Source organism: Lathyrus oleraceus, chromosome 3 (genome assembly GCF_024323335.1).
Source record: "Lathyrus oleraceus cultivar Zhongwan6 chromosome 3, CAAS_Psat_ZW6_1.0, whole genome shotgun sequence".
NCBI classification, from domain to species: domain Eukaryota; kingdom Viridiplantae; phylum Streptophyta; class Magnoliopsida; order Fabales; family Fabaceae; genus Lathyrus; species Lathyrus oleraceus.
This window is the reverse complement of record NC_066581.1, coordinates 204,662,913-204,680,636: the sequence shown is the minus strand read 5'-3', so window position 1 is coordinate 204,680,636 and position 17,724 is coordinate 204,662,913. Positions and strand designations below refer to the sequence as shown.

General features: G+C 43.4%; 3 protein-coding genes across 3 annotated transcripts; 2 read left to right on the top strand and 1 right to left on the bottom strand.

Annotated features, from left to right (window-relative positions):
- Positions 1–489: 489 nt before the first annotated feature.
- On the top strand, positions 490–2,997 carry LOC127126312 (phenylalanine ammonia-lyase 1-like). Its single transcript, XM_051055218.1, has 2 exons — positions 490–1,047; positions 1,136–2,997. Exons 1-2 carry the CDS (start codon positions 617–619, stop codon positions 2,883–2,885), a joined length of 2,181 nt encoding a protein of 726 aa, XP_050911175.1. The 5' UTR covers positions 490–616; the 3' UTR covers positions 2,886–2,997.
- A 1,535-nt stretch (positions 2,998–4,532) lies between these two features.
- Positions 4,533–9,407, bottom strand: LOC127126311 (probable galactinol--sucrose galactosyltransferase 2). Its single transcript, XM_051055217.1, has 14 exons — positions 9,164–9,407; positions 8,840–9,051; positions 8,503–8,744; positions 8,138–8,228; positions 7,489–7,537; positions 7,295–7,386; positions 7,088–7,195; positions 6,828–6,956; positions 6,132–6,684; positions 5,963–6,030; positions 5,722–5,856; positions 5,418–5,635; positions 5,250–5,338; positions 4,533–5,148 (listed from the first exon to the last, which is right to left on the bottom strand). Exons 2-14 carry the CDS (start codon positions 9,031–9,033, stop codon positions 4,783–4,785), a joined length of 2,334 nt encoding a protein of 777 aa, XP_050911174.1. The 5' UTR covers positions 9,034–9,051; positions 9,164–9,407; the 3' UTR covers positions 4,533–4,782.
- A 1,212-nt stretch (positions 9,408–10,619) lies between these two features.
- On the top strand, positions 10,620–16,316 carry LOC127130433 (uncharacterized). Its single transcript, XM_051059441.1, has 2 exons — positions 10,620–15,175; positions 15,815–16,316. The coding sequence occupies exons 1-2, from the start codon at positions 10,620–10,622 to the stop codon at positions 16,314–16,316; spliced, it is 5,058 nt and encodes a 1,685-aa protein (XP_050915398.1).
- The last annotated feature ends 1,408 nt before the right edge of the window (positions 16,317–17,724 follow it).

The window sequence follows — 17,724 nt, the reverse complement described above, 5'->3', positions numbered from 1 at the left end:
AAGAATTAATTTATCATAATACACACAAAAAAAGAATAAATCATTTACCTATATTGAGATTGAGACACATTAAACAAATAGATATTAAAAAGTATATATAAGTAGATGGTTGACCTAGTTTCAGAGTTGAATATGAGAGTGATCATCATCACTCACGGTCAATTCATGCATGCAATTGGCTCGCCAGCTCTCGTCGGTTGTTTCCACTATCTTTCTCACCAACTACCTCTTTTTTCTTTTGGTCAAATTCCATTTTCCATTCACCTATTACCTATATACTATATCTACCAACCAAGATCCCACTAGCAAGATCATAACCGATCAATACTGAGAAATTAGTAATCAAACGGTCATAATTCATTTTCAACAAACCCACTTATTTTTTTCTACTCTTTGTGCAACTTGTCTCTCTTTACCCACCAAACACACATGCAATGCAAGATACAATAACCTCAAATACAAACCTCTATATAAAGCTCAACAACTCTACCTTCACATCTCAAGAAATTCACTACTGCAACTTCTTTTTCATTCTTTCTTTCATAATCATTTATTTTCACTTACCATTCTCTCAAAATTCTAGCTACCTCTACCATTAGTATATCAACTAACTAAGATGGAAGCAGTAGCAGCAGCCATTACAGAAAACAACAATCAAACTTATGATTCTTTCTGCTTGACAAATGCGATAAATAATAACATGAAAGTGAATAGCACGGATCCTTTGAATTGGGGCGCGGCAGCGGAGACAATGAAAGGAAGTCACCTGGATGAGGTGAAACGTATGGTGGAAGAGTATCGGAAGCCGGTGGTACGTCTTGGTGGCGAGACGCTGACGATTTCTCAGGTGGCTGCCATTGCCGCACACGACCACGGCGTGAAGGTGGAGTTGTCGGAATCTGCAAGAGCCGGTGTTAAGGCCAGCAGTGACTGGGTGATGGAGAGTATGAATAAAGGCACAGACAGTTATGGTGTCACCACCGGTTTCGGTGCAACCTCACATCGCCGCACCAAACAAGGTGGTGCTCTGCAGAAAGAACTCATCAGGTAGGTTTCTATTCTGAATTTTCATATTCAAAGTAGTTTTCTATGTTGAAAAATTCTCAAACTTATTTTACCTAATACTTGTTTTCAGATTTTTGAATGCTGGAATATTTGGAAATAGAACTGAGTCAAACCACACACTACCGCACACAGCAACAAGAGCCGCTATGTTAGTGCGAATCAACACACTTCTCCAAGGCTATTCAGGCATTAGATTTGAGATCTTAGAAGCGATAACCAAGCTTATTAACAACAATATTACTCCTTGTTTGCCGCTTCGAGGTACAATCACAGCTTCAGGAGATTTAGTCCCTTTATCTTACATTGCTGGTTTACTAACCGGAAGACCGAATTCGAAAGCTCATGGACCCTCCGGAGAGATACTTAATGCAAAAGAAGCTTTTCAAATGGCTGAAATCAATGCTGATTTCTTTGAATTACAACCAAAAGAAGGTCTTGCACTTGTTAATGGAACTGCTGTTGGTTCTGGTTTAGCTTCTATTGTTCTATTTGAAGCTAACATCCTGGCCGTGTTGTCCGAAGTCCTTTCCGCTATTTTCGCTGAAGTTATGCAAGGAAAACCTGAATTTACTGATCATTTGACACACAAGTTGAAACACCACCCTGGACAAATTGAAGCTGCTGCTATTATGGAACATATTTTGGATGGAAGTGCTTATGTAAAAGCAGATAAGAAATTGCATGAGATGGATCCTTTGCAGAAACCAAAACAAGATCGATACGCGCTAAGAACTTCACCGCAATGGCTTGGTCCTTTGATTGAAGTGATTAGATTCTCTACTAAGTCAATTGAGAGGGAGATTAATTCTGTTAATGATAACCCTTTGATTGATGTTTCAAGAAACAAGGCTTTGCATGGTGGAAACTTTCAAGGAACACCTATTGGAGTATCCATGGATAATACACGTTTGGCTCTTGCATCAATTGGTAAACTCATGTTTGCTCAATTCTCCGAACTTGTTAACGATTTTTACAATAATGGGCTGCCTTCAAATCTTTCTGCTAGTAGAAACCCTAGCTTGGATTATGGTTTCAAAGGATCTGAAATTGCCATGGCTTCTTATTGTTCCGAGTTACAATATCTTGCGAATCCGGTCACAACTCATGTTCAAAGTGCTGAGCAACACAACCAAGATGTGAACTCTTTGGGTTTGATTTCTTCTAGGAAAACATATGAAGCCATTGAGATTCTTCAACTCATGTCTTCCACATTCTTGATTGCACTTTGTCAAGCAATTGACTTGAGACATTTGGAGGAGAATTTGAAAAACGCAGTTAAGAATATCGTAGGCCAAGTTGCGAAAAGGACCCTTACAACTAGTGTCAATGGAGAGCTTCATCCTTCAAGGTTTTGTGAAAAGGACTTGTTGAGAGTGGTTGATAGGGAGCATGTGTTTGGCTATATTGATGATCCTTGTAGTGCTACGTATCCATTGATGCAAAAACTAAGGCAAGTGCTAGTGGATCATGCATTAGTAAATGGAGAAAGTGAGAGTAATTTGAACACATCAATCTTTCAAAAGATTGCAACTTTTGAGGATGAGTTGAAGGCCATATTGCCAAAAGAGGTTGAAAGTGCAAGATTTGAATATGAGAGTGGAAATCCAACAATTCCAAACAAGATCAATGGATGCAGATCTTATCCACTATACAGGTTTGTGAGAGAAGAGTTGGGAACTAGTTTGTTAACCGGAGAAAAGGTTATTTCACCAGGGGAGGAGTGTGACAAATTGTTCACAGCTATGTGTCAGGGGAAAATCATTGATCCTCTTCTTCAATGCCTGGGAGAATGGAATGGTTCTCCTCTTCCAATTTGTTAATTTTGTTGGTTAATTTCAAAAAAATAATGTTTTTTCTTTTGTATCTATATGTAAGCACTATATTTTTCATGCATTTATTTAACAAATTAATATGGAAAGCCAGGTTAAGCCACGACAAGGATATTAGATGTGGAATTTATTTATATTTAATAGATAAATTTCAACCATTAAACTATAATAATAATCAAAATTTGATCTACGGAATTTAAGATTATGAACATTAGATGGCCTTGCCAATTTAGCAACAATGATTTTGTTTATTAAGTTCCATATATTTATTAAAACACCTGATTATTTTTTAACATATGGATAACTGTTTTGAAACATTTTGATAATGAATGGCCAAATAAAATGTATATATATATTTAAATTACATTTAATTAATGTTCAAAAACATTAAATAATAAACTAAAATAATTATTTTTTAGAAATAAACACAATGAAATATTTAATTGTATTTAATGATATTCAATTTATATAGTTTTTTAATATTTTTAAACGGTTTGTGGTTTAATTTTTTATGGATTTTTATTTGAATATTTCTATATTAAAATATTTCAAGAGTCATCAATATGATTAAAGCATCCACATTTAGTTATTTAATTTTTTAAAAATAATATTCAAATTCATTTAAAAACAAATTAAAAAAAACATTCAAATAATTTAATAATATTTAATTTTCTATGATTTTTAATATTTTAAAATAATTCTAATTTAAATTTGTTTGAATTTTTATTTGAACATTCTTTCTCAAAATGTTTCAAGAACCATCACTATAAAAAAGCAACAATAATAAATTATTTATTTTTTAAAAACATGATATACAAATTTTTTTATTTAAATGTATTTGAATATTATTTAAAAATATTAATATTTAAATGTGTTTCAATATTATTTAGAAAATTTTAATAATTAAATAGAATGTATTAAATATTTAAATGTGTTTCAATATTAATTAGAAAAATTAGATAATTAAATAGAATGTATTAAATATTTAAATGTGTTTCAATATTATTTAGAAAAATTAAATAATTAAATTGAATATTATTTTAGTTTGTATGATTTTAAATGTGTTTAAAAAACTGAATATTATTAAAAATATATTTAAATATGTGATTTTAATGTATTTAAATATTATTTAAAAAAATAAACAATTTAATCCAGTAAAGATTTTTCAACACCGATATGAATATAAGAGCAGAAAATCAACTTTAACGGTGTTGTTTCATCTTTTCAAGATGCAAAATGATTCTAAAATGATTTTAAATTTGTTGACGGTTTTGACATAATTTTTCTATACTTTGGACCTTATTTTAATAGCGTACAAAACTTCAAATATCAAAAACATTTTTAAATAAAAACACAAATCTTCAAAACCTTTACCTTCAAAACCCTTAAAAAAAATCCACATATCCTACTTGCTTCCAATTCTAACCACATTTCAATCAAAAACTTGAATCATAAGTCCTCTTCAAAAACCTTTTCCTTCAAAATCCTTAAAAAGAAAAAACTTTCACATATCCTATTTGTTTCCAACTCTAGCCACATTTCAATCAAAACCTCGAATCATACGTCCTATTATTCTCTTTCTTTGTTACATTACTTTTACTAACATTTTGTGATAAAATAGGAAGAACACACTTAAACTTTTCAAACATTTCAAACATATTATTTGATAAAACAAAACATACTACATCCATGGGAGAAGAACATCATTTCTCTCCCCTACTAATGACATGACGTGAAACTCTCTCAGCTACATACATTACATGTTACAATAACAACCCTCAACCCCATTTTCCCCATCTCTCAGCTAGCTACATAATACCAAATGTGTAGTTATTATTATGACAACCCTTCTCCCTACACATTTCACTTAATGCCAAGTGTTGATAACTTAAACTTGAATCTCAATTAACCATTTATACAACTCCTCTTGAGGAACTGGGATGATGAAGGTTGTCAATCCAGTTTCTGAGTCATAGTTGAAGTCAGTTTCAGTCCCATCCACCATGCACTTTATTGGACGCTGCGAGGAGTAAACTCCAAACTTTCCACTTCCTCTAACTTTCAAAGTAATAGTTGCTGTTGTCGTTCGGTTAGGACCTAGAGAAGTTATCAGTTCCGACGATACAGCCTCTCCTTCAAATAGTTCTTGTTTGTTGTCAGTCTCTCTATGAATTTCGACCTCTTCCACAGCTCCTCCAGTGTTGAACATATCCATTAGGCCTATTGTTGCAAATGATATACTGGATGAAATTTCCTGTCAAATGAAACGTTTACATCGGTTAGTTTAACAAAATCAAAGGCACAAAAAATCCAGAAACCAATGAAATATTGTATAAGTTAATGGTGAACTCTTACTTGGATTGGACAGAAATGGAAAAGTTCAAACTCCAGAACCTTTAGTGTCACTGGAATTGAAACACCTTTCGGTAGCCGGATCACCTCGCCTGAAAAGAGGAGTATTTGGTGATGATTGTGACTTATTTGAATTCATATGTTAAATTAATAGTGCATAATTAATAGTACCTGATCTGTAAGCATAAACAATAGTCTCCCCATGCCATTCAGCACCAGCTACTTGGTTGATGAGATCAACATCAGAGGCACAAACAGAGCTAGTAAGTGTGCCAGGAGATATATCATGGATGCGGGTTTTCTTCTCTACCTTGCACCACCCAGCACCTTGGCAGTTAAATACACCAACAACTCCAGTACATTTGTTCATGTTCCATATTTTGAGCAGGCTGAAAATAACAACTCAAGTTAATAAACAAGTCCTCAATTTATGTCTAAGAAATATATATTATTAAGAGTTAAGTAAAAAACAAACCTAGTCCTATCTCTCGCCGGATCAACAAATAGAGAGTCACGTGTAGGTCTGCCAGGCAACTGAGCGCGGAGAACTGAACCATCAGAAAGAACCAATTTCTTAAGAAGATCAAAATTGTGGTTGCCAGGCTTATCACTGTAAAATCATATAAAGAAAAGAAAAAAAATCAGTTAAATCTATGTCCATTTCAAGTATTTGTAAAAAATAACGGGTTTGCAATTGGATAATAATATCGCTGTACCTGACATAAATTGGACATCCACCGATTGCACGAGCTGCAGCATGATACTCAGCTGCTGGATGTAAACTCTGAAATCACAAAGATATTTTGTTAAAATGAAGAAAAATTAACACCTAAAAAAGAAGGTACTAACTGAATTACAATTGAAGATCAATTCAGTTTCACTTACGTGGAACATGTCCCAATCTGGTTGCATAAACTCTCCAAGGAAAAGTGAATTGTATGCAACAGACGAAATATGGATCGTGTGGGAAGCAGGATCACGTGGGTAAAAATCATCAGAGGCTCTCACAACAGCAGTCTGCTTAGCACTATAAAGTCCATCAGTGTTATGACACATACACGCTATGCATCCATTGTCGGAAAAGTTACGAGCAATGGAAGCCTCGAGTGCATGATGATAGCTGCGGGTAAGTGAGACTCGGCCACCGTGTCCTGCGCCAAGGGTTTCAATAATGTTTTGCACGTCCACCTTCACTCCATCTACTCCACATGAAGCTAAATAAGCATGGAGCTCATTGTAGAAGTTGAAAACCTTCTTTGGATGTACTAGACCGAGGCCATGTACAGACAAGCTGTCCATGACAATGTCTGGTTGGTTTCCTAATACTCCGGGCGATTGCACCGGGTATGCCAAAGCCGTGTCATAATGTTCCATGCCAGTTGCTGCTGGCTTCACTCCACCCCAATAACCAGCTAGTGCATGCCATACATAAACATTTCTGTCCATCAAAAGATTAACCAATTAATTAAGATTTCATATAAATAACTCTGTTGAGCTACTTATCGAACAATGTCTCTTTAATACAGAAAAGAGAATGCCCTGCATAAAATATTTACAAATTTTAAGGAACTAGGACCATACTTGACATTGTGATGTTTCTTCACTCCGTCAACAAGATGTTTAAGACCCGATGTCGGTTCGCTGTGCTCTTCATTTTTATTCTTTTGAAATTTTGCATTCTCTTTAATACCAGTCAACATAGTAGCAAACCTGCAATAATAATAACAATTCCAACGTATCAATTGCAAGTACTTTACTAGGATTAGTTATAAAAGAAAAAATATTTTAAAACCATATAGTAATAGACAAGAAAAGAGAATAACAAAACGAAAGACTCTTACTGTGCTCCTTCTTGCACAACACAGCCAGGATCCTTTGCTTTACTTTCAATCTGTTGCCAGCCATCATCTATGATGAGAAACCGCGGAGGTGTACCTCCCTCTGATAGACTGTAGTTACAAAAAATGAATTGCATTCTTTAGTTCATCCTAAAACTCACCTTTACTTCATCCATATGAAATGAAACAAACATAATATACAAAAACTACCTTTTCAGGCCTTGTTCAACGCCCTCAGCTGTTACATCAGTATAGAAAGCATCCCATGTGCACCAACCAAACATGTCAAGAAAAGATGGCAGCTGCATAAATAAAACCCACAGAACAAGGTTAAAAGATCCATATGATACTAACTCTGCGAATTTGTACATTCATTAATAATAATTCAAGGAAGAGGGTCTTACCCTTTTCTTCTCACGATGATGAAATGTTTGCATGTGCTTTTCCACAGCCCTAAATAGATAAAACAGAAAAAGGAATCAGTTAAAACAATCGTCAATATACATATTCTAATTCTAATATTCACCAAATGAAGAACATGTTCTATCTATTGTAATGCAAACAAGGCCACATAACATGATGTTCCGTCTGTTCAAACAATTAAGGGGGCACTAGTACAAGAATTTAGGGGAAAACACAAGACAAAGGCCATGTTTGTATAAACAACTAAGTTAAACTCCTATCATAAACACTTTTTATTGGTCTGTCAAGTGCCCCCTCTTGTGCTAGTTGAGGGGGCCCTAACCCTTATCATACAACACAACAACCAAACCTTATCCCGCTAAGTGGGATCGGCTATATGGATCAACTTCTGCCAATCTATGACCATTATGCTATCTCTATAACAAGAAAATAAAGTTGAATTGTTTTCATATAAGCTATAAGTTGTTTTCATTAGCTATCTTGAAGAGCTACTGAAAATAAGTTTAAAACAGTTTAAGAAACAGGTTATAAGTTATTTCTATAAGCTCTTCTACAAATACCAATAAATAAAATCAATAACTCAATCCTATGTCCTAACAAGTCAAAAGTAATGGGAGACAAATGTCTTACTTGACAGCTTGGTTGATGACTTCAAAAGGGTTGGTGCCAGCATGCATGTAAACCATGTGAAGGCCTTGATTAGTCTCAACAGCATGATCACCTGCAAAACCAAATCACATACCAAAAGGAGTTTGTTTGGGATACCACCTTATATATATATTTTCTCCAAAGCTATAAACTCCATTTGTTCGATTCAATTGATTGAGGATTATCCAGCCCCAATTCTAATTGCATTATTGACCGCTCCACCCCATAATTTTTGGCAGACCGGAAGAAACTGAATTAACAGTAAACATGACCAAATTATAAATTTAATTTCATGCTTTTACACCAAACCAAACCGTTTTTCACATGATAAAGAGTTAGTTACTGACCACTCTCAAAGCAAATCTCGATCTCGCTTTTCTCATTTCCTTGTAGAACAGATCGAAACGGGCCTTCCAATAGAGGAAGCAAAACAGTGTAAATAACCGGAGAATTTCCCTCTTCCCCTTCACTGTCTTTGCTCTCTATAAGCATAAACTGAGTCTCAAGAGGAATATCCCTCCCACAAGTTCCCATTCTCTGTGTCATCCACCATAACTTGAACCGGAAGCAACACACAAACCGAAGCCCCCTGCAAGTAAAGTGCAAGAGTCTCATTAAATTTGGCTCCGCAACAATGCAACAATTAACTTGAGGTTGTGATTTGTGAAAGCGAGAAGAACTTACTCTAAGATTCCGATCGGGAAAACATGTAGGCTTTTGGAATTGGAAGCAGTTGCACCGATGAACGCACCGCCGGTAAGAAGACCGTTGCCAGAACCTGGAGTAAGCACAACATTTTCTGGAACTCCTTTAAGTATAGTCTTGCCATGAACAACCAAGTTTCCATCGTTAACAGAGATTTTAGGTGTCACCGTCATCTTTCAAAAACTTGATCACTGTATCATCAATCATAGCAAACAACAACAAAAAATCATAACCAAAACTACTCCAAAAACGAAAACCGACTTAAAAAGTAAGAAACAGTAGTAGAAAGAGAACGGAACTTACAGAGAAAAAAGTGGAGAATGTGAAGAAGCAAATGATCGAACACGAGAAGTGCACTCCAGAAGGGAATGCTCTCCTTCTATTAAACACAACACAGAAGCACGAAACTGGGAATTCAGAGGTTGGTTTCAATGATATTACTATTACTAGTTGATTTGAATATGAGAAGTGTGGAATTGTAGAGAAAGCGAGAAATGGGTATTTATAGCAGTTTGATGGGAAATATCGAGCAAGTTTTAGGCATAATGTGTCTTAGATTGTTACACGTGGAATGCGGCGTTTGATAGGATGTGTGCGATCCAATCCGTATATTAATTGTTTTTGAAGTTCTGGTTATATACTTTATATAGCAATCAATGAGTAAATTATATAAAAATAGCTATCTTTCACAGCAGCCGTCCAAAAAAATGGTAAGTAAATAATTTTGTCTAGACGTCTGATTGTTATGATGTCATGGAATTGCCAAGTTGGAATGATAAACTTAAATTATTGTGCATTATTGTACTATATACTTTAATGGACTTGTTTCAGTTTCTTTTTTAATTTTATTATTTTATAAAAAAAAATTATTTGAAGTTTGAAGCTATTTTAAATAATTTAAAAATATATTTTTAAGATATGATTTTTAAAAAAATTATAATTTCGGTTATGTTTTAATATTCAATAATGATGTTTATGTCATCTTGATTAACATAAAATCTTTAAAAACATAATTTTAAATTTATATATGTTTTGTCTTATCATTAACTTACTTTATATGTTATTACAAATGATTGCTTATGTTCTGGACTGGGCCATGACCCTAGGCACGGCACGGCCCAATGCTCGCCAAGCCCACGTCCAAACGGCCATGTCCACACGACCACGAGGACACGTCAGGTGGACGACCGTCCGCCCGACGAACGTCTCCCCGGCCCCTTAAACACGTGTCGGACAACGAGCGGACCCTCCTCATACGATCTCCATCCGCTCCCCGTCAACCCACATCGCGGACACCTAAGTTGTGTCGGGCAGAGCCATAACGGCATCTCACTCACCACGTCACCCAACTCCCCTATATTGTCTCCTTAGGGATAGGGGCAGTTGGACCAGGGGGCAGACCTTGGTCTAGGTCTTAACGCTTCTTACGCGTCCCCTGGCAGCTCCTCCTTGGGCCTAGCTAATCCAGCCCATTAGGAGCCTTGGCCCAGCGCTGGGGGCTCACTATAAATACCCCTTTCATGGCAAAGGGGCAGGTATTCTAACTCACACTCTGATAACCTCATTCTGTACCTTTTCTGACTTAAGCATTGGAGCACCTTGCAGGTACACCCCCCTCTCATTTCATTCTCCGGCCCATTCACCAAGACCTTGGAAGGCCCTCCTGATCAGGTGAGATCAGTGGCGCCGTCTGTGGGAACAGCTATCCCCATCTTCATCAAACGAGGATCAAAAGCTCATTTATTTCTGTCCTTCCAACATGGCCGGAGAACAACACAGCGATCACAGCCGTCCCCTCGTCGACCACAATATAAACGACGGCCCGCCATCCCATGAAACGGACGCTCGGGACGGTCATCCGTCCACCCCGTCTCCAGAGCCCCAAAACAACGGGGATGCCTCTCACGCCCGCAATTTAGGGGCAGAGACATTTCATCCCATTCCCGTTCCCGTTGAAGGAGACGCCGTAATGATTGCCATGGTGCATGCCCTCAATCAGGCCGGTTCTATGCTCCACCAGCAACACGAACGAATCATGGCCCTCGAAGCCGAACGACGAGAGGCCCGACCCCAGCCGGGGAGTAGGATGCAACAACGTTCGGAGCCAACGAAGAAGCGAGGACGTCGCTCTCCAGAACCCCACGTCAGCAGGGCCCGCGCCCGTCGTGACGGTGGTCGAGCGGGAACATCACCAAGGCGCGGACGCAGCCCCGACAACAACGAACTGTCTCCCCTAAGGAGCGACGAGGAAGATTTGCATTGCCCCCTGTCTCGGGCAATAATGGAAGCCCCGCTCCCCAAAGGCATGGAGAAACCACCAAATCTAGCTGTGTACGACGGGACTACCGATCCCGACGATCACGTCGACAACGTCAACGCGATGCTCGACTACCGCAATGATATAACCGGGCACCTCAAATGCCGACTGTTCTCAACGACCCTCAGGAAAGGGGCCATGGCTTGGTACAAAAGCTTGGCCCCTGAGTCCATTACGTCATGGAGAGTCATGAGGTCCATGTTCACCAGGCACTTTACAGCTTCCCGTCGTCACCCCAAGACTGAGGCGACCCTTGAAGCCATAGTGCAGAAGAAGAATGAAACACTGCGCTCATACATCGAGCGATTCAACCAGGAAGCTGTCGAGGTAGATACCACCGAGCACATGAAGAAGTATCTCCTCGAGAGAGGCCTCCTGCCCGGCAGTGAACTTAGCAGAGCCGTAGGGATCGAGCCTCCCCGCACCTTAAACGAGCTCCTGCATAAAGCCCAGGCCTACATCAGATACGAGGAAAAGCAGGTGGCACACAATGCCCGCAGCGGACGTAACGCTGGGGAAACCGACCACTCGAAACGCGAGGACGCGAGCATTTCCCGTCGCAACGGAGACAAACGAAGAGAAGAAAGACCTCGCGAGCTCCGGGAAGGAAGAGGCCCCGCGGGCAGATATAGCGAGTACACCTTACTGACAGCTCCTCGAGAGCGTATCCTCGCAGAATGTATCAACTCTGAATTTAAGCAGGGCAGGGTCAGGTTCCCAAAACCGTCTGCACCAAAGCCCTACACCGACAAATCAAAGTACTGCCGGTTCCACAGAAGTCACGGGCACGTGACCGAAGACTGCGTCCACCTGAAGGATGCGATAGAAATTTTAATCCAAGAGGGGCACCTGAAGCAGTACACGAGGAAGAACGAAGCTCCCAGACACGACGAGCCAGAGAAGAAGAGACCCCGGGAAGACACACCCCCTGACAACTCTCCCTATCCAGTGGCCCTCTGCGTGTCACGACCGGAAGATTTCTTCCTCCCCGAACCCCTGCCCGAGGGCAAGATCACTGCACTCAGCCCCTGGGAAAACTTCCCTACCACACTGGTGATATCAGGAGGAGGAACTAACGGGGAATCCGCGGCCCTCTCCGTCAAACGTAAGTTCGACGAACTCCTACTGACTGCCCCCGAGCAGAAAGCGACATTGACAAAATACCGGGGAAAATCCAACCCAATATCCTTCTTCCTGGAGGAACTCCCGGGCGGGTCCCCGAACTCGGGCATCCCACTATTGATAAGGGCAAAGATGGCCCAATTCGACGTACGACGCATCCTGGTCGACCAAGGCAGCTCAGTGGATATCATGTACGTCCACCTCTTCAAGACCCTGAAGCTAGACAAGACCAACTTAGCCCCCTACGTCGGATCAGATCTCCAAGGATTCAACGGAGCAACAACCAGACCGTGGGGATATGTTGAGCTCCTCGTCACTTTCGGCGAACAAGAAACGGCCAGGGAAGTCAAAATCCAATTCCTGGTCGTAGACTGTCCGTCTCTCTACAATTGCATCTTTGGACGCCCGACACTGGCCGAACTCACCGCGGTCCCATCCACCGTCCACCTGAAGATGAAATACTACACCAAATTGGGACGCGTGGTCACCGTCCATGGAGACATCGAAGCAGCCCGGCGATGCTACGACGCCGCAGTAAAAGGACAGGCCGTAGTCAGCACGAAGAGCAACTGCAACAACAAAAAACTCAAGACCGAGGATCCTGCCCGAGGAGTCAACGCCATCGACCTCGACTGTCGCATCGGGCTGGACGAGACCGAAGAGGGGAGGTTCCCCAAGGAACCCTCTCTCGAACACCCGGTCCGACCAATTCCCGACGGGGAGTTCGAACTCATTCCTCTTGGGGACGAGACCGAAGAGGGGAGGTTCCCCAAGGAACCCTCTCTCGAACACCCGGTCCGACCAATTCCCGACGGGGAGTTCGAACTCATTCCTCTTGGGGACGATCCGGAAAAGACGGTGAAGATAGGTAAGGGACTACCCGAGGAAACAAGAGAAGAGCTAGTAGCATGCCTCAAAGAGAACTCCGACCTCTTCGCGTGGAATGCCGCAGAAATGCCCGGGCTGGACCCCGAGATCGCGTGTCATAAGCTAGCTTTAGACCGGGCAGCCAAGCCCATAGCACAGCGTAGACGCAAGCAATCGCCCGAAAAGGCAGAGGCTGCCGAGCGAGCTGTAAAAGACCTCTTAGAGGCAAATTTTATTTCTGAAGCCCAGTACACAACCTGGCTCTCTAATGTAGTCCTCGTTAAGAAAAATAATGGAAAATGGCGTATGTGTGTTGATTATACTGATCTTAATAGGGCTTGCCCGAAAGATGCTTTCCCCCTCCCTAATATAGACTCGCTCGTTGACAACTCTGCAGGTTTTAAACTCTTGTCCTTCATGGACGCATATAGTGGATACAACCAGATCCCTATGTCGCCCGCAGACAAGAAACACACAGCGTTCATGACCCCAACGGGCAATTACTATTACAACGTGATGCCGTTCGGGCTCAAGAACGCTGGCGCTACATACCAACGCATGATGAACAAAGTCTTCAAGGACGAAATAGGGGACATGCTCGAAGTGTACATGGACGACATGATCGTCAAATCACACGAGGAGATAGCCCATGCTCGGCACCTTGCGAAGGTATTCGAGCAGGCGAGACAGTGTAAAATGAGGTTCAACCCCGAAAAATGCACATTCGGAGTCCGGGCAGGCAAGTTCCTCGGTTTCTATCTCACCGAAAGAGGGATCGAGGCCAACCCCGACAAATGCCGGGCATTCTCGGAGTTTCCGACCCCGAAAACCAAAAAATCGATCCAGTCACTCAATGGAGTGCTCGCCTCACTCTCCCGTTTCATCGCCAAGTCCGCCCAGCACGCATTGCCATTCTTCAGACTCCTTCGCAAAGAGGCTACCTTCGACTGGACCGATGAATGCGAGCAAGCGCTACTCCATCTAAAGAAGGTTCTGTCCCAACCCCCGGTCTTATCACGGCCATCAGAAAAGGAAACCCTATACTTATACCTATCCGTGGCAACCGAGGCCGTCAGCGCCGTTCTAATAAGAGAAACCGACGAAGGACAAAAGCCCATCTATTTTACGAGTAAAGCACTCCAAGGTCCCGAGCTCCGATATCAGCAAATCGAAAAGGTCGCCCTGGCCCTCGTCAACACAGCGAGGAGACTACGATATTACTTCCTCGCACACACGATAAAGGTGAGGACCGACCAGCCAATCAAACAGCTGCTCGGGCGCCCGGATATGGCCGGGAGGATGCTCAAGTGGTCACTAGAACTCTCCGAATTCGACATACAATACGAAAGTAGGAAAGCCTTGAAAGCTCAGGCACTGGCCGACTTCGTCGCGGAGATGACCCACTGCCCGACTCCAGCAGAAAGCGCCCACAAATGGACGATCTTCGTCGATGGCGCCTCTAGCACATCAGGCAGCGGGGCCGGGATCATCCTCGAAAATGAAGAAGGGATCCTGATAGAGGTATCATTAGCGCTAGCGTTCCCAACATCAAACAACCAAGCCGAATACGAAGCCTTCCTCGCAGGCCTGAGGTTAGCCGAGGACCTGGGAGCAAAAGAGGTAAAAATATCCACCGACTCCCAGCTCGTGGCCTCACAAGTGCGAGGAGAATACCGAGCCAAGAACGACAACCTCCTCGAGTACTTGTCCCTCGTCAAAGAAAAACTTGATAGATTTGAAAAATGGGAAGTTCAACACATACCCCGCGAGCACAACACACGGGCAGACGTTCTCTCGAAACTAGCCAGCACGAGGAAAAAGGGTGGGAATAAATCAGTAATCCAAGAAATTCTCCCTCGGCCCAGCATCGACAAACTACCGCCTCCACTCGAGGTCAACGCTATTGGAGATGCCCACTGTTGGATGACACCCATCTACAATTACCTCACACGAGACGAACTCCCGGCTGACCCGAAAGAGGCGACCACTGTCAAACGACGCGCATGCTCGTACGTACTCCTCGAAGGCAAACTCTACCGGAGAGGATTCTCCATCCCACTACTCAAATGCGTCGAGGAAGAGAAAGTCCCCGACATACTTGGAGAGATACACCGGGGAATTAACGCTCAACACCTCGGCGGGCGATCGCTCGCACGAAAAGCCCTTCGAGCAGGCTACTACTGGCCGACCATGCAAAACGATTCGAAAGAGCACGTCAAAAGATGTGACAAATGCCAACGACATGCCGACATTCACCTCGCACCCCCGAACGACCTCAAATCACTGTCTTCCCCATGGCCCTTCGCGTGGTGGGGCATGGACATCCTCGGACCCTTCGTCACCGGATCATATCAGAATAAATACCTCATCGTCGGGGTGGATTACTTCACCAAGTGGATCGAGGCGGAGGCACTGGCTAAAATAACCCCGCAGAACATTCTCCGGTTCTTCAAACGCAACATCCTCGCTCGGTTCGGTATACCCCAGGCACTTGTCACAGACAACGGGACACAATTCACGGACGGAGGATTCCAGGACTTCATCGCCAGCCTGGGCACCACACAGCATTTCACGTCTGTCGAGCATCCGCAGACGAACGGGCAAGCAGAGGCGGCCAATAGGGTAATCTTACGTGGCCTCAAACGCAGACTCGGTGAGGCAAAGAGGGCATGGGTCGAGGAGCTACATAGCGTGCTATGGGCCTACCGCACGACACCACATTCTACCACCGGGGAAACCCCGTTCCGACTAACTTACGGCACCGAGGCAGTCATCCCGGTGGAGATACGGGCGCCAACGAGGAGGACGGAGGAGCCCCTAGACGAGGAAATGAACGATGAAACCCTTAGAGCCGAGCTCGACCTAGTCGAGGAGATACGTTCCGAAGCAGCTCTCAGGGAAACAACCCTCAAACAAAAAATAGCACTACGCCATGACGCGAAAGTCATAAAAAGAGAGTTCCAGGTCGGCACCCTGGTCCTCAGAAGAAACCAGAAAAACCCGAGAGAGGGCAAACTGGCGGCCAACTGGGAAGGCCCTTACCGCGTCCGCGACAAAACGAGCAACGGGGCCTATTACCTGGAAAACCTACAAGGAGAACGACTCGCTCGACCATGGAACGCAGAAAAACTTAGACAATATTACAGCTAAATACACCACGGGGAGACGTGGCAGGTACGACCACGCTCTTCGTCCCCAAAACCCCAGGGAGGAACCACGAGACCCGGGAACGATCCGGGGTCACATGACAGACACAACCCTCCCCGACGGTTGGGATCTTGACCAAGACTCAACGTCGAAGTACCAGGACTGGCAGGGCACCCAGCTCGCGATGGGAGGGCCCAAGCCTCGGGACCAGGGTTCGAACAACGGACCCGGGCCTCGATACCCACGGGCACAAAGCCCGACACTTCGTCGGTTCCCTAAACCGAGGAGATTATCAAAGTCGAGCAGAGTACGAATTCATACAAACAAGTATCAAACACAAACGAGCACAATGAATGATAACGTAAATATTCATGCATTAAAAACGATAAGAGCGGCCGAAGCCAAGTACGCCCGAAGGCCATATTACAACGCCCGAAGGCCAAATATATAAGGCACGCAGGCCATGATAACTAAAATCAAAGAAAAACAAATAAACTAAGACTCCGCTCGGAGCACCTCTTCATCCTCTTCTTCTTCTTCTCCCCCCAGCTCCTCCTCCGCTTCAAACGGGCAGATAATCTCACCGTCCCGGACGCAACAGTTATAGGCCGACCCTACTGTCACCAACTCAGGGTTCAGAAGCCCGAGCTGCTCGACAGCATTGTCGAGACCCTCTTTGAAGCAGGCCACGAGATCTTGGTTGAGAGTCCGAATATGCCCTAGCAGCTCACCGCGCGAACCAAGGGCGCGTTCCTCCTCGGTCTCATCTGCCAGAGGACGGACCTTTCCCTCGAGAAACTCAACCTGAGCCCGTAGGCAAGCGTTGTCCTCGGTCAGCTTCTGATGGTCGACCACCTGCTCTTCCAAGCTCGCCTTAGCAGCCTTCAACTGGTCCCTCTCCTTTTCCACCTCCTCCAGCTTCTGGCTCAGCCCTTCCTGCAGCTGATGCTCTTCTTTGTAGTCCGACAGATCTTGAGATAGTCTTTCCTTCTCCGTCCGAACCTGCAAAAGGGCATCCTCCAGCGAGGCGGTGGAGACCGAAGTGTCGGTCAAAACCATGGCCGTCTCCATCACCCGGATAACAGCAGCAATATCCCTGGCCAGATCTTTCCTCCGGGCAGCAACATCCTGGTCCAGAATAGCCTTGGCCTCAGGCGCAGGCACAGCAATCGACTCCTCGGCCTTGAAGAACGACCGTTCCACATAGCAGGGAGGTAGAAGATAGCTGCCCGGTCCATGCGAACTTCCTGGAGACGACCTGGTAAGGGCCCCAGCCGGACGCTTCCGTTTATGGAGGGGAGAAGCCGCTGGCGACGGACTGCTATCAGGAATGTTGATCGGGTTAGATCGAGGAGGAGAGGAAGGAATCACGCTCGCCGCCTGCGAGGGACTAGCCCCGACATCGCCAGCA

What these genes read in the sequence shown, in the direction of transcription:
- LOC127126311 (XM_051055217.1), bottom strand. Translation starts at nt 9,033, where the DNA reads ATGACGGTGACACCTAAAATCTCTGTTAACGATGGAAACTTGGTTGTT. An exon ending in GGATGTCCAATTTATGTCAG is followed by an intron (nt 5,857 to 5,962) that starts GTACAGCGATAT and finishes ATGATTTTACAG; the next exon opens with TGATAAGCCTGGCAACCACA. An exon ending in TCCATTTCTGTCCAATCCAA is followed by an intron (nt 5,149 to 5,249) that starts GTAAGAGTTCAC and finishes TTCATTTGACAG; the next exon opens with GAAATTTCATCCAGTATATC.
- LOC127126312 (XM_051055218.1), top strand. Translation starts at nt 617, where the DNA reads ATGGAAGCAGTAGCAGCAGCCATTACAGAAAACAACAATCAAACTTAT. An exon ending in CTGCAGAAAGAACTCATCAG is followed by an intron (nt 1,048 to 1,135) that starts GTAGGTTTCTAT and finishes ACTTGTTTTCAG; the next exon opens with ATTTTTGAATGCTGGAATAT.
- LOC127130433 (XM_051059441.1), top strand. Translation starts at nt 10,620, where the DNA reads ATGGCCGGAGAACAACACAGCGATCACAGCCGTCCCCTCGTCGACCAC. An exon ending in GTCAAACGACGCGCATGCTC is followed by an intron (nt 15,176 to 15,814) that starts GTACGTACTCCT and finishes CCTCAAACGCAG; the next exon opens with ACTCGGTGAGGCAAAGAGGG.